We start from the raw sequence: 15,719 nt of genomic DNA, 5'->3' as shown, positions 1-15,719 counted from the left end.
GGCATCAGGAAGGAGGAGAGCGAGATCAAATAAAGACGCCTCCCTTGCTGTCACACATTCTTAAAAAGCATGAGATTGCGCAGTTTCTCACAGGCAGTTTCTGTTAACAACTTTGCAGATTCATACAGAAGAAAACATTGCTTTTCTTCTTCTGGAATGTCTTCTTTTTGAACCTTCCTTCAATTTGTCCCACAGGGAAGTGCAAGCGAGGCCACCTTGATTTCACTGCTTGCTGCAAGAACAAAAACTATCAGGCGGGTGCAGTCAGAAAAGCCTGAGCTAACAGAATCAGACATCATGGGTAGGCTGGTGGCCTATGCTTCTGATCAGGTGAGCATGTCTCAAAAACATGGAAACACGGGCTCTCTACTTAACAATTTCAGCCATCTCAATAGGCAGGTGTCTTTGGATTGGTGACTATTTGATCTTGCTTCTTTAAATCTTACTGTACATCATAAGTTGGCTGGAATCTCATGTGTACTACCATGATACAAAGAATAAATATCCAGAGGTCAGTGTTACGTAAGTATCGCTTCTTTACAAGAAAAGCTCATTTGAACTAAATAAACATACTTGAGCAAGGTGATAATTTCAGTTGTATTGAGTCACTGACCCAGTGATGCACAAAACCTTTTACTTGTTTTCATTTTTTGTCCCATGTAAGTGGCTGACCTGAAATGAGGACTGACAGGCCTTCCTCTCTACTGAAGGTCAGAGGATCTTATGTTTATAGAAGGATTTGCCTTAAGATATTGCTGACCTTTCAAAGCAGATTGTTGTAGAGCTCACTGGTCCTTCTGCATTAAGAACAGACCTGCGTGACTCATAGGCAATAATCCACAAAAGAAAGTAAGCCTAAGCCTTTCTGCGGGAGAGAAAACCATGCACAACACTGCAAGAATGCATCGGGAGGGAGGTAAAAAGTTGGCTGGTAAGGACACCCAGAGCAGAAAGCTGAACTCAGATCTTTTGTGTCTTGCGAGATCATTTTAGATTCTCAGCAGTCTGGGAGAATCTTTATCCCTGTCAGTTTTGTGCCTGGGCTATCCTGACTGAGGCTCCTCTTGCAAGGGACACTGAATGTGAGACCCGGGAGCTGAAAGGAGCATCCAGCTACCCCTGACAGCAGACACCTGACTGTTTGGGACCAGGACAGAAGTCAGGGTATTTTTTTTTATATTCTTAAATTTTCTCAGGCCATTTCCTTCATCAGCCTTTTTTTGCCGTGTTTATTTGGCTACCTTAAGTAGCTGCCCACTCATTTCACTCATTTCTGTTTGGTTCCTTGCTGTCTTCAAGGGTGGTGGGAGATTCCCAAGTACCTTGCTGAGGTCTAGGAATTCTAGGAGTAGCATGTCACTAATGATTTGCTATAATGCAAAAGCATGTTGGCAGTTTTAACCTTAAGATTGTGAATGGCTGCAGTTATTAGCGAACCTACTACAATTTTGGAGGCTTGAGGAAAGAATTCTGAGTTTCTAGCTGGGGCTAACAACCTCACTGTATTATTATAGTTTGCTTATTTACAATTCTTGCATAAATGAGTTATAAAATCCCTCTTTCTGTTGTACACTTGAATGACGTATGGTATTGCTATGGTACACACTGTTTTTTGCTTCAAAAGCAGTTAATTATATTTCAAATCTAGACTTCTATATTTTCTCAAGCTGGTGCCTAATTAGTTTGCCAAAGTACTTTAGCAGGAGGTGCTGCTGAGATGCAAGTTAATAGTCAATCTGCCTTTAAAACACATCATTCCAGGATATGTGAAGTTGAAAGGCAGAAACTTTATCTTCATTTGGTTTTGTTCAACCTGTGTTTTGGCTTAATCTTTTCTGTGATTATATGGTAAATTAGAATAGAATTCGTAAGTGCTCTTGTAGTCACTAGTAAGAACCAACATGGCTGGATGGACATTATGAATGAAAATAATCACAATATGAAAAGGTGAGGAATTTTTCCTTTCAAATTAATGATGATTCATAAAATTGTAGAAAGTGGAAGGTAAAATAGCTTTTTTTTGGTTTTAGTCATGCTCTAAAGGAGAGTATTTTGTGGCTAACCATACCTTTTACTGTTAATAGAGTTATTATACTATTATACTTCACAATTTTATAAGAATTTCTTAGTGATACCTTTGTTTTTATTTACCGAGATTTACTTTATGTTCTAAAAAATACTATTTAAAAGGAATTCAAATAAAATGGGTTATAAATAAAATAACATATTGGGAATGATCCTTAATTGCCTACCAAAAATGAATGAATGATTGAACTACAATTTATTCAGTAGGTAATAATAAAAAAAAAAAAGGTAATGTAAGAAAATATCTCAGTCTATACCATACCATGACGTATATTTTTTTAGGGTTCAGCAAACCTGTATGCCATAAAAATATGCTAGTGAGCAACTGAATCATTATCAGGCGAGCTGATTATCTGCATGTCTTTTAGTTGATTTGGAGCCAAATCCTGGAGCTCTTAATCAAACCTACCTAATTGTGAATATGTTAATTAAAGCTCTCACTAAGGTTAATTTAACTCTTGTCTGAATGACGCCGTGACAATGGTTTCAAGAATGCTTCAGGGTTTCTGTTAGTGTGTGTGTGTTTGTGTATGTACATGTATATCTATATATATATATGTATGTGTGTGTGTCCGTCTGTCTGTCTGTCTGTCTTTCTGTATGAAAGAGGGAGAGGTACATATCTGTTATGTACCAGCAACAGTCCCAGGATCTCAACTATTGCTTTACTTGAAAGCAATGATTATATATTTTCAAATTCAAATGAACTATTTACATTCCAATAAAAGGTATCTGTCTTAAAACCTGCCCATGTCCTTGTAGGCTCATTCGTCAGTGGAAAGGGCTGCATTAATTGGTGGTGTGAAGATTAAAAGTGTTTCTACAGATGATACATTTAGTGTTTGTGGTTCTGCCCTAAGGAAAGTTTTGGATGAAGACAAGGCTTCTGGTCTTATCCCATTCTTTGTGAGTACTGGATTTAATTGATCAGTGGGTTATTGCTTCTGATAAGCTATTTTTGATGTGAGTAGATGATCTCATCCCTAAAAGAGGGAGCTAGAATACTAGGACAGGTTCCATGAGTGTTCTTCACGCGTCTTTCTGTGCAGTGTAAGAAACTCATTTGAGCAGTTGCTTGCACTTCTCAGCAAAAATGGATGTTTTAAAAGGACTTGAAGTTATATTAGCCAGTTGAATAAATGCAGGCAAATTTTGTAGTTGCATGTAATCCTGCGATGTTATAATCTCCTAACACTCAAATTCTGAACTGCCTATTTTACAAAGGTATACTTTTATTTTTTGGGTTCTAACTTACTTACACATAAAACAAGTTTAAAGGCAATAAATTAAATGACGGTATCTCTGACTTAAGTATTTTCAAGAAAAAATAGTTTCTCCTCCTCACTACTTCAGCAAAGAAATCAACCTCCATAAAGTACCCCAAATATCAGCAAGATCAGACATTGTCAGATAGGCATTTGGGAGTATGTGACTTACCTCTAACAGGTGAGCTATAGGGCACCTGGCTGTGGAAGTTCTAAGGTGTCATCATTTCTTGTTATCTGTCCACTTTCTTTTCCAGAGATTCCTGCTTCCACAGCAGGCCAGCAAAAGCAAATATTTATATCTATCTCAGTGGCTAAAGCTCATAATCCCCCAATTTTTGACACAGAACAGTGTTAGATTGGATATAATTTTAAAGTTTGGTTCTACTATGATAAGTACCTGATCAAAAAGAATATTTGCGATCTACTCCTCCTGTCAGTTCAGAACACCATCTTATTATTTCAAGTTAAAGCAAGATTTTACCATTTGTTTTTTCATGAAGTATCCTCTCTTGTGTTTTTGTACGTCATCAACTAAATATTTTGCTTATTTCCAAGCATTATGCCTCTACAAAACTTGATATAGACCATGATCTGTATAGATCTATAAAGGGGTATAATGTGCTACCAATAATACTGGTTTTTACTGGCTTCCACTGAACAAAAAATGGAGGGGAAAAAACTTATTTTAGAAACCAAGAACTTCAGAAATGCGTTTTTTTAAGAGAGTCAAAAATATGTCATGATTTTTTCAGAAAAGTCATGCCTGGCAACAATTTTTTTCTTTTCTTTCATGTGGTAACATTTTGAAAAGGGCTAACGTGACTTAAATGTCTATTAAATGTTTTCAGAAGAATTAGCAGATTAAGCTTGCTTATAGTCCTGGATAAGTGTGAAATAAGAAAAAGAAGCTTAAACTTCACCAAGCTTTTTTGAAAATGTAATGTTTTTACTCTTCTTGTTATTAACCGTTAGTATCTGGTTTTATGTAGTATGAGGATGACTAGAGTGAAAAGTGTTTTTCATATGTGCAAAATGCTGCTAATTTCTAGCCTGCCTAGAACTAGCAAGTCCTTGGGATGACCAAGCACATCCCATCAATTGCTTTCCAATATAATAAGACTATGACTGAGAAACAAAGCATCTAAAAGGCTGCCTAAATGAACTTCTGTGTGCTGCACGTATTGAAGTGGAGATGTGCCATAAGGCGTGTTTTATTTGTCTGTTATATGGTACCAGCTCATAATATCTTGTATAAGGTTCTACTTGTTTATCTTACTGTTAATTTTAAACTATTACAAGTACAGCACTATATCACATCTCTGTGCACTAATTACAAATCTAATGGTTTTTTCTTATCTTTTGTCCATTAACAAAAAAATGCAACTTGTCTCTCATAAATATTCATCCCTTATTAATTTTTCTATGTGTACCAAGAAGAAATAAAAAATTCTGTTTTATGCATTCAGTGACACCTTTACAAAGGGTGATTTAACTGTTGTTTTTCTTCCTCTGTTTGCTTAGCTGTGCAAAACAGGCTTTCAAAGACAGTAAAGGCTCGGTCTGAGTTAATATGGCCTGTGCCAGGTCTTCCATTTGTTTGTATACATAAAAAATGTCAGCTTAGATTAAACTAGATCTCATTATCTTTATGGTTGGCCTCTTAACTCAAAAGGTGTGTTAATTCTCTGTCATGCTGAGCAGCAGTCCATGCACTGTATTAGCGCTCCCTTTTCTGGCTTGCAGATTTCAAAAGCCTTTTCATTTCTTTTGTTCTTGGGTAATTTGGTGCTATTTTATTTTGTTCTGGTGACAGAGATATGCGCATTGCCAAGGAAACACCTTAGGACACTATGACACTAATCCTTGTCTCCCTGTATTCACTGATCCTTCACTAAGGGGAGTGATTCAACATCAAAGCAAAAAGTTTAACAGAAGAAATTTTGCCTGAAGAGACAGCAGAGAGATCATTCCTAATGCAGAGATCTTGGTTGCCCATCCAAGCTGATGCAGTCTCCCTTCTCAGCAAAAAAAAAGTTTTGTGGGGGTTAAAAAGAAAATACAAACAATTTACAATGCCTTATAGGCATGATCCTCCTCTTATATTTAATGTATAAATGAGGAATCATTATACTGAACTTGATAGAATTGCTTTGCTTATAGAGGTGAGTGGAGAATCAGGGATGCGTTTGCTTGGTGTGAAACAGGTCCTCTCATTTACAGAAATCTGGTAATTATAGGTTTGCTTTTCACATACATAGGATTTGGCAGACAGCCTTTTTTGGGAGTGGCATTGTCTTTAAAACGAGTCTTTGAATTCCTATCCGCCATTAGTGTCTTTTAGCACTAGTAATGCGTATATAATTTTGTTCAGTCAAGGCTATTGCCAGTTAGTGTACCCAGATCTCTACTTTTGTTTCCTTTTTTTATTTCTAAGTTCAGACTTGTGTTAATTCATCTCCTTCAAAATACTTTTGCAGCAATTGCAACAGAGATTTTTTTTTTTATATATAGTAAAGCAAGCAGCCTGTGCAAACAAAGCACTTAACTGTGTCAGGTGTTGGGGCACTAAAGGTGCTACGATTTACTGAGAAGCAATTTCCAAGTGTGGCTGATACACAGCCCTTCATCTGGACACCAGTCAAGGGGGAGCTTTAAAGCATGTGCTGAAGTCACGTCCATTTCATTAATTATAAACACTAACTGGTGGTTAAGCACATGTGTAAATGCCTTTCTCACTGGACCCTATGCTCCCAGCTTGAGACAAGCCTCTACGTTGAATGAACGTTGACCAGCGTGCTCAAATATGGAGCCCACTAAGTTAAGCAGTGCTAAATTCAGATGTAGGGTCCACTGCATTCAAGCCTAGATCACTTGAAATGTGTATAAGTATATATATTGCAGCTGGGATATAGGTAGTACAATATATTTCAACAACCTCATCCAGTATAAAGCTGCTATAACATGATCACCTTGCTGCTGAACAAAGACCCAGCATGAAATCTCTCTGATTCTAGCTGAAATGACTCTTCTGAACCACGATCTACAGGATATTGAGAAGCAGGCTGTTTGTATCCGGACTCACGCGGGAAACAATAAATCAGAATTAGACTGACAGAGGAGCCAGCTTTTCAGTAGAAGTTAACACTTAGATCCTGACCACAGATTCCCATTTAGAAGCAGTGTTCTCAAGACATGTACAGGCTTCTAGGGCGATGTTTCTTAACCCACAGTTAGTGAATGATTGCTGTTTTGTGAAATACTGAATGGTGGTTTGGTAAACTGTGTCAGTTTTCTTCAAGCCACAGGCATTCTCTTGAGTGCAAGCTGGCAAACAGCTGATTAGGAGAAAATAAAAATAAAAAGAGAACATTGAAACTTCTGCCTCATTTTAGTTAATTGCAAATGAAAAGCTTTGTGGTGAAACCGTGCAAAATATATCCACATCTTTTTCAAAAGCTGTAGGAGGTCTTCCAGTTGAAGAGACTGAGAGTCGTTGCTCTCGGGCATCATAAAGATTCATGCATGTTCCCTGATATAGCTCTTGATTTCAGGAAAGTAATACATGAGATGACTGAGGCAAGCATTTTAGCTGCTTTGTATTCGCAGCCGGGGCTGAGTCAAATTTGAAGTGCACAACCTGAAAAGGATAATGCCTGCAGGCTATACTGAGCCATCAGTCCCATTTCTGTGATCCAGACTGTCCCTGCCCTTTGCACAAATGTGATTTTGCTGGTGTTATACAGGTTACAAATTGAGTTAGATTCATTGTGTAGTACTGAGGCGGGGTAATGAGAGCCCTGACAAGAGCAGCTGTGTCACTTTAAGTGGTTTCTGAGAATTAAAACAAGTAGCTTTGAGGCTCAGACACCTACAAAGAGGACAACAAAATTATTTTAGAAGCTGAGGTATGCTTTACAGAATAAGCCGTTACTTAAACAAGTAAGCATATGTTTGAACTCATATAATCTCTCACTGAAGCAACATACTCCTTATCCTGATTAGGAGGAGAATACTTTAACTGCAGTACAACACTAATAACAACAATACGTAACTTTCTGTTGTGAAATCTCCATCATTATTTTAATTGCTGGACTAGCCGAGATAATTTCACTCTAATCTTGTCAGAAAGTCCACACCATATTATCATAAAACATATGTATAAAAGCAGAGCGAAGTCTATAGTTGACTCTTTATTTGTGTATTTTCCAGTCTAATGGGTTAACCCTTATTCTTTATGTATGCAGGAAAATTAGAATTTTCATCATGGTATCCTTCATTTCTTGTGCCCCAATTTGTAGACCTGTAGTTCAGCCAAAGATGAAATGCAGGTTTCTCCTGATTGTGGGAACATCCTAGGTAGACAATAATGTGATAAATATATTTTCATTCATAAATACATATTTCATTCATTTTAGTAAAAAAAGGGAGCAAATTTATTCCTTTTAAAAAAAATATCCTGCAATCTTTTTAAAGTAACCTCCCTCAAAGGATGATTAAACTTCCAGAGAAGTCATAAATGTACCTCAAGACACTGTAATTATTCTATTCTTCTCATGTGTCTCAGGAACATGGGAAGGCCCAGTATAGATAAAGATCAGATTATGTTGAGGGGAAAATGTGTTAGCAGCAAAATTTTATTAACTATATATTCAGTGTGCTTCTAATTTTCAGAACTGTATTTGTTTCAAACTCAGGTTCTTAGCAGCTTGATACGGAAAACGTTCTGAATTGTCCCTTTCTTATTTTAATAGCAACTTTTCCCATAGACAATATTTTTTATTGGTGCAATGAAACATAATTATTAATATTGCTGTAATTGTGAAGTTGGGGGAACATGTGTGCTGTCAGGGATAAAAAGTTTTCAGGGTTTTATATGACTGCATTTAATCAGGTCTGCCCTATACAAAGGCAGGATATGACTTCGTCTAAGAGTGTACATAAATTTATATGAATTTAGTACTATCTGAGTACTTTCCATTAAGCTTCCTACAACAATTTAAAATATTTCTGATGTATATGGTATAATACAGAAGCATAAATGTTCAAAAGTATACTTAAAAGAGAGGTTTTACTCCTCTAGCACTGTAATATTGAATTAGTTCGATATTCTTGAGATGTATAATTTTAAATTTCTGGCTTTTTGAATGCATATGCACCTGCCCTTTTTACTGGATGTTTATTTAATTGTGGGATTTCCTAGAAATTTTGAAAAGCCTAGTTTAGTAAGTAGGAAACCAAACGTCTCTCACTTTGCATGAATTCACTAAGAACCTGGAACTTGCAAATGAAAATCCCATCACATTTATCCAACTCATTGTCTCATAATCAGATTATTTTTCCCAAGATGTCAGACCTTTCTAGTGTGCTGTTACCACCTTATTTCATAGAATGAAAAGAAGAAAAAAAAAAAAGCTTCACAGGAATGTGAAAAGCAAAAATAAACAAACACGTTAAAACTTCATGAGAAGTTATTGGGAGGACTAGTTAGGGAAGGCCCAGAGGGAAAACCAACTCTTAGTCCTGAGATGTGTAGAGGATCTGCTTCAAGATGTGACTGTAGATGATTTGTAACAGTCTCCAATATCCAATAGCTGGTAGAAGTGAAAAAGTCAAGGGGATCTCTAGCTTGAAAGTGGGTGATAACTTACGAATGACGATGAGTGTTCAAGGGAACAAAGGGTAAAATAGTGGTAGCTATCAAGCAGTCTGTTTAATTAGAGCAGAAATACTTGGTGCAAACGTGTATCAACTTTTTTTAAAAAAGACCCTCCTGAAAAAGCTGGCATCAATTAACTTTTGAGTAATGGGAACTCCTAGAAGTAACGAGATATCAGTGAAATGCAGAAGAGACAGCATGCAAATTTCCGAGCTAGAAGGCCAGAAAAGAGCATACACTTGACGAGTGAAACGTGATATTATGCTAGAACAGATTATAGGGTTTGGCAAACAATTTGCTGCTGGCATAATGACATGAAATTATTTTTCTCTGAAGTAGAAAGCTTGTTGTGCTAGAGGGAGCAAGCTGAAAGCAGGTGAGGCCACATCAGGTAACGTAAACATGAGCAAAATCCTTTGCTAAGGAGGTGCTTGCTCACATCAAGATGACTGTAACAGAACAGGCCAAAAGTCCACCCTGTCCCACACACGCGAGCCACCAGCTGCACCTCTCAGCAACATGTCCCCACCCTGCAGCAGCTCCACAACTAAGGCAGCAATGACAACACATGCTGCTCTTAGAATCATAGAATCACAGAATCTTCATGGTTGGAAAGGACCTTTGAGATCATCAAGTCCAACCAAACAACCTACAATCTCTGCCACTAGAGCATGCCCTGGAATGCCAAATCTACACGTTTCTTAAACACCTCTAGGGATGGTGACTCAACCACCCCCCTGGGCAGGCTGTTCCATGAGGACATCCTCTAGTGTAACAGAAGACCTACTGTGCTAGACAAACTAAGACACTTAAGAAGTAGAAGATATTACTTGGATGAGCCAGGGAAGTCCAAAGCAGAGAAGGAACCACTGGAAACATTTCCTGATGGTATCACTCCTGCTGCAAGGGAGACAGGGAACCCAAAGGCCCTGCGTACTTACACATTATGGAGCTGTGAGACAAAAGTGCACTGTATGGAGTTTTAATGTTTAATTGGATCTATGTTTTGCTATGACAGTATGTTTCTTGAAAGGTCTAGTGGATGGAAAAGTGTGATCTAGGTGTTCCTTTTTCTTCTTATATGTCTTGTCATCAATTCACTGTGGGATGTGCACACACACACACGCACGCACGCTAGAAAATGTGGCTAGTTGCAGATACAGAGGGGAAAAGAGTGAAAGCAAAAGATAGTGCATTAACAGTGTACTTGGCAGAAAAAGTAACCAGAAGTACAAAACTAAAACCCCAAAATTCTGGATTTTTACATATTTGTAGTCATCTCCTGGCTGTACTATAGTTTGTGTGTGACCTTGGATAAATCATCTAATTCATTTGTACTTCAATACTCTAACTAAAAACCAGTATACTTTATTTACCTAGTTAAACTGTAAATGTCTTTTATTATATAAAAAATTCCAGTACGAGGCAAAAACCAGGCCCAGCCTTTATTATTGCTTATAAAAATGAGACAGCGTGTTTAAAAGATAAGTGTAGCAATGAAAAATAAAACAATGTCAGTTTATATGCACTTGTTAGTTGGGGTTTTTTTGGGTTATAATTCTACCTGCATATTCCCAGTAAATTACCATAACCTCTTTTCACCTTCCTACTGTGAAACTTCAGCATTTACATTGCCTCTGGTTTTGGCCATGCAGCAGGATACCTTAAATGAGACATTAACAGAATGAAGGAAGAATGGTCCAAGTATTTCAGGATGAATTTGGGAGAAAAAGTTTCTCTGGGAAAAAATCTTCCAAACCTAATAGTGAACAAACACTACTAATGAACAGGTCCCAGGCTGCAGATCCAATGAGCAGAAATCAGTTCCAAGTCTCTGCTACAGAGCTGCGGCTCTTTAATTTAGGCAGTAACATTTGATGATCCATTCTGTCAACAGGAATTCTAACACCTTTAAGTTTCTCAAGTTCAGAGCTTGCTTATATACCATAAACTGCAAATCATTTTGATAATAATTGCATATGTGATAAGCATGTGGAACACACTGAAAATATATACAATTAGCATTAATATAATACTATGAATATATTACATTAATTATCAGTCAATTTTATGTTTACATTCAATTTTATTCATCTGTCTCAATGGATGCCTATGGGAGCTTGAAACAAAAAATAAGATTCTCAAAGGTTCCACTGAAGGATAGCTGTCAGCTAAAATCAATTCATGTTGCCCTGTATTCTCTATTCTCTCTGTTTATTGTTGCCTTTGCAGGCAGTTTTTTTCATTTGATAATTTTCTTTGCTATAACACAATTTTTTTTCTTTTGTTTTTTTTTTGGCTCTGCAGTTGTGTGCAACACTTGGAACCACACCTTGCTGCTCCTTTGACAAACTGTTAGAACTGGGTCCTATCTGTAAGTTTTTGCTGCTACTTTCTAAAATTACAGATACCAGTTTAAGCCGCACTGAGTCATTTCCAGGTCATTATGCAGCGTCAGTGTCCAAATTCAATAAGGCTACTTATAGATGAGACCTTCAGTTAGAGTTCTCTTTCTAATATTAGGTCAAGCAGCAAGTTTGTGTTCTTAAACCGTTAAAGAGTACAAAGGCCATTGCCTTAAGGGTGTTTTTTTGGGAAGGGCATATTTTGGAATGCTGTCAGTTAAAAAATACTGTAAGCGCTTCAGTTTGTAACATTTTTCTTCAAACTCTCCACCTGCAAAAGCATCTAGAGCAGTGGTGAAGATCAGGGAAAGGCTGAACTCTAATTCTCCTCTGCACCAAGTGTCTTGTTTCTGTATGGTTCTAACAACTATAAAAAGGAGGGAAATATGCACCAAAAATCCACATGTATTCTCCTTAATCCTTCCTCTCCCTTCCCCAAATTCCTTCCTCTTGCAAGAAAACAGGAGAAGTACCAGGGTGTTTAATACAGTGACTGAGTCATGGACTCTTCATAAGTGTTTCTGTGTTATGGTCTCTCGTGTCACACTTTGGTGTGCAGCAAGGCTTGGTCAAAAGCACACGCTTGCTGGCTGATGAAAATGCAACTGAATGGCACCGTATCTATTCAGGTGTACATTTAGAACAGGAAATTTATAGCTATAAGCAATTGGAAGCAGCCTCATAGAAACACGGATAGATTTGATGTTCTGTTAATTTATTCAGGTGGGGCCTAAAACTTTTGGGGTTTTCATGGTGGTGACTTGCTCTCTGAGTTTTCCTGCCCTTCAGCACAAGCCTCAGGGACTCAGTTTCTCCTAATCCTCCTTTCTAAAAAGGTTTCTAGTAGTCTGTTTAGCAGCTAGAGATTATTTTCCTGTTCAGGTTATTCCCATAGACCTGACCTAATAACATAGCAACACCAAAACTTTTAGGTATGGCAGCTCATCATGTGTGTTTCACTGGTTGCTCTCAATGATTTCCTGCTTGTGCAGCAGAGGCCAGCAGAAGGATAAGGCACTACTCAAATCATAAGTGTCATGCCAGCTTTTCCGTGTGCAGGTGAATTTTCTTCTTAATATACATGAGCAGTAGTCCTATGAAATAAAGGCAGCGTCTCAAATGAAGTGGATTTAAAAATAAATAATCAGTTGCACTTTGAACATGTTTTCAAATAAACCTAAGTCGTGGATGTTACGAATGACATTTTATTAGCTTTTTCCAGACATTTAGGCAAAAAGAAAATGTAGTTCACAAGAATGAAAATTCCAGCATGAATTTGGTGCCCAATTGCGTATCTGAATGGATATACCTCTGTATGTGGAAATACCCATCAGAATTATTTGTTGACCGATGTAAAGTTGTTATGTGGGCTTCAGTCATCAACTCATAGACCGGATTGTTACTGTGTGTATTAATACAGGTGATCTATAGCAGAGTGTGAATACTAACTTACAGAGAATACAGGTTCATATGCTACAATACTTCTGCAGAAACCATTCAGTGACTCATCAAATCTAGCATTTTCTTAACCTTTCAATGCTTGCTCTTGCATAAGTGTCTCGGTCCTTGAAATAAATAGTTCGCTGCACATAGTTCAAAAGCATGCGTATGCACATATATCAATATTTAAAAAATACTGTTTAGAAACGTATTTGTGATTCATGAGTTAGAAGTGGGGAGCACAGCTAAAACTAGCCCCTCTTATTAAAGTAGATAGTTTTACTACCATAGAAATGATAACTACATCTCTACATATATCTTTTTAAAGTGTATTTTATAATGGTTCTTAAATCAATATAATTTAATATTTTATGTTGCTTAATATTAGTAAGATAAACCTAGACATGTAAGGAAAAGTGGGTATGAAGAAGAATATGTTATGTATACATCTTTATGTATTAACGGAAACCCAGATGGCAGAAACATTTAATCTCTTAATTCAATTTTAAATTGGGAAAATAATAACATCAAAGAAAAATCTCTCAGGCACTTGGTTTCATGCAAATTAATAGGGCTTTTTCATCTGCTGTTTAATTTATTTCCCCTTCAATTACTTTATTTATTTTTTTTTAGGTAATAAGGAAAATATCTGGATGCATATTGATGCAGCCTATGCTGGGAGTGCATTCGTCTGCCCTGAATTCAGGCATCTCTTAAACGGAGTGGAGGTGAATGAAATGTTTCTTCTCTAGCAACCTGCTAAAACCATGTTCTTCCATACAATTTGTGTGTTTCTTATGCCTCCAACATAAATGGCTCTTCTAGAATCTCTCAGTACGCCGCACTTCAGTTTGCACTACAAATCCTTTTATATTCTATTACATTACTTATGTTTATATAACTCTTACTGGTTTATTCTGGGAGTATGCAAGTTACCATAGCATGTAAAAGTTTGTCATTCAGAGTAGCAAGTAGTAGTGAATCAACAAAGTGTCTTACAAAATAGAAAAGAGGATCGTTTTCCCAAATACCCAAAAAGGCACATTTATATCACCCTAATTCTACGTTACACAAAAAAGAAAAAAAAAAATCAACAAATTAATGCGCTCATTATGTCTCATTTTTTGCTTACATCCTGAAAGTCTTATAGGATACAACCAGTAGCTGTATCTCAAACAGACAGGGTTTAATAACCAAGAGAGCTAAATGAAATATTCCTCCAACAGCGCTCCTGTTCCTTTCTTCCCCCTTTGCTGAACTACTTGGCATTCAGTTCCTTAGATAAGAATACTTCAATTTCCTGCTGCTCCCCTCAGACTGTCAGATAAGTCCTTGTCTTCCATGTCAGTGGAGAAAATATTACTGTTTGTTAAAGCCAGAAGTTTAAACACAGCACTGATAGGTAGTGACTAATGAAGAAGAGGAGGGAAACCCCCCGTACAAATAAAGCATTTCTTTCTGTCTGTCTTTTATCAGCAAATGAAGCTTGTTGTAATTTCCTGTGGGGGAATATTTTTTAAATTATTGTTATTGGTTCCTGAAGGAAATGAAACAGCATACCTTGTCTGAGCCCGCATTTGTCATAAGAGTAAATATTTAACAACCATGAACAGGTTTCTTACCTTACATAGTACAGAGAGGTAGCTAGACAGATGTATAGATAGACAGACAGACAGATAATCTCCTCTTATGAGAGCAACTCTTAGTTGTTTAGCAGTGACAGGGAAGGTTATGAGAAGCAAACGAGAAAAGCACTATATGGAGTAGTCAGACCGTGGCGCTGCCAGGCCCCCATTTCTCTTTTTTAAGGCTGATGGCTTCTGCCTTCGTTAACACACAAAATGTGGACGAAGCCTTTCCCACACGATGTCCCTTCTACCTACTTGGGTTTCCTCTGATGCCACGCCTAAACATATGTCAAGTAAACCGGGCCTTTTACATGATTTCTAGAAACGTGTTTTGTGAATGCTTATTCTGTGTTGTTTTTTCTTTTGACGTAGATGAAAAAATGACTTCTACTAAAAGAAAATACCCTGGCAGTAAAAAAAAACTAATTTACTGGTCAGTTGTAATTTAATGAATGAATGTGATATGCAGATTCTGAACTAAATATGTAATTTCTTTCTGTGTATGAATTTTGTGGGTGTATGTTTAATATTCTTGGAAAAAGAAAGCTTAGAGAATTATTATTGGAAATCAGGGTGTGAACCACAGCGGATGGTTTTTTGGTTTACACTGAGATACATACTTTTCCATAACATATGTATCCAAAAAGTATAATTGTTAGCAAATGCTCAAAATGTTGATAATAGCCTAGACGCACACCTAACCTGAATTCCATCCCCCAAATAAATCAAGATTTAACTAGAATAGTTATTAAGTAAGGTGACATAAGCATGAATATTACCTATAAAGCCCCGATTCAGGAATTCATTCGTAGTTGTGAATGTCAGACAATTTGACAAAGTTGTATCAATAGCACATGGATCCTTTTCACTTTCATAATTTTGTTTATTTATCCATTCTCAGTTTGCAGATTCATTTAACTTTAATCCTCACAAATGGCTCCTAGTGAATTTTGACTGCTCTGCTATGTGGTAAGTATTACAGGAAAAGAAAACATTGCAAGAGACAAAAATCACGTTAAATTAGTCTGCCTTTCTAGCAGTAGACATTTGTTTACATTTCTCTATTGAAATAGGGAGTTCTGGATATCTTTAACTCTTGTAAATTGTTTACAAAATTCACTCTTTCATTTAATCCAAGTTTCAAAAAAGTGAAATTTAGAAATAGGCCTGAGCTCTGCATTATGTTCCAGAGAGAGAGAAGTCCTGAAAAGTCTGCGGAGTCATACTTGCTTCACTT

General features: G+C 37.0%; 1 protein-coding gene across 1 annotated transcript in view; it reads left to right on the top strand.

Annotated features, from left to right (window-relative positions):
* DDC (dopa decarboxylase) overlaps positions 1–15,719 on the top strand; it is a 55,841-nt gene that overhangs the window by 19,596 nt on the left and 20,526 nt on the right. Inside the window, exons 5-9 of the mRNA XM_074576293.1 lie at positions 196–330; positions 2,848–2,991; positions 11,317–11,383; positions 13,488–13,582; positions 15,384–15,451. Coding sequence (XP_074432394.1) covers positions 196–330; positions 2,848–2,991; positions 11,317–11,383; positions 13,488–13,582; positions 15,384–15,451 — 509 coding nt within the window. The remainder of the gene's footprint in view (positions 1–195; positions 331–2,847; positions 2,992–11,316; positions 11,384–13,487; positions 13,583–15,383; positions 15,452–15,719) is intronic.

The sequence above is a fragment of the Larus michahellis genome, chromosome 2 (assembly GCF_964199755.1).
Source record: "Larus michahellis chromosome 2, bLarMic1.1, whole genome shotgun sequence".
NCBI classification, from domain to species: Eukaryota; Metazoa; Chordata; class Aves; order Charadriiformes; family Laridae; genus Larus; species Larus michahellis.
This window is presented reverse-complemented; position numbering and strand designations above follow the sequence as displayed.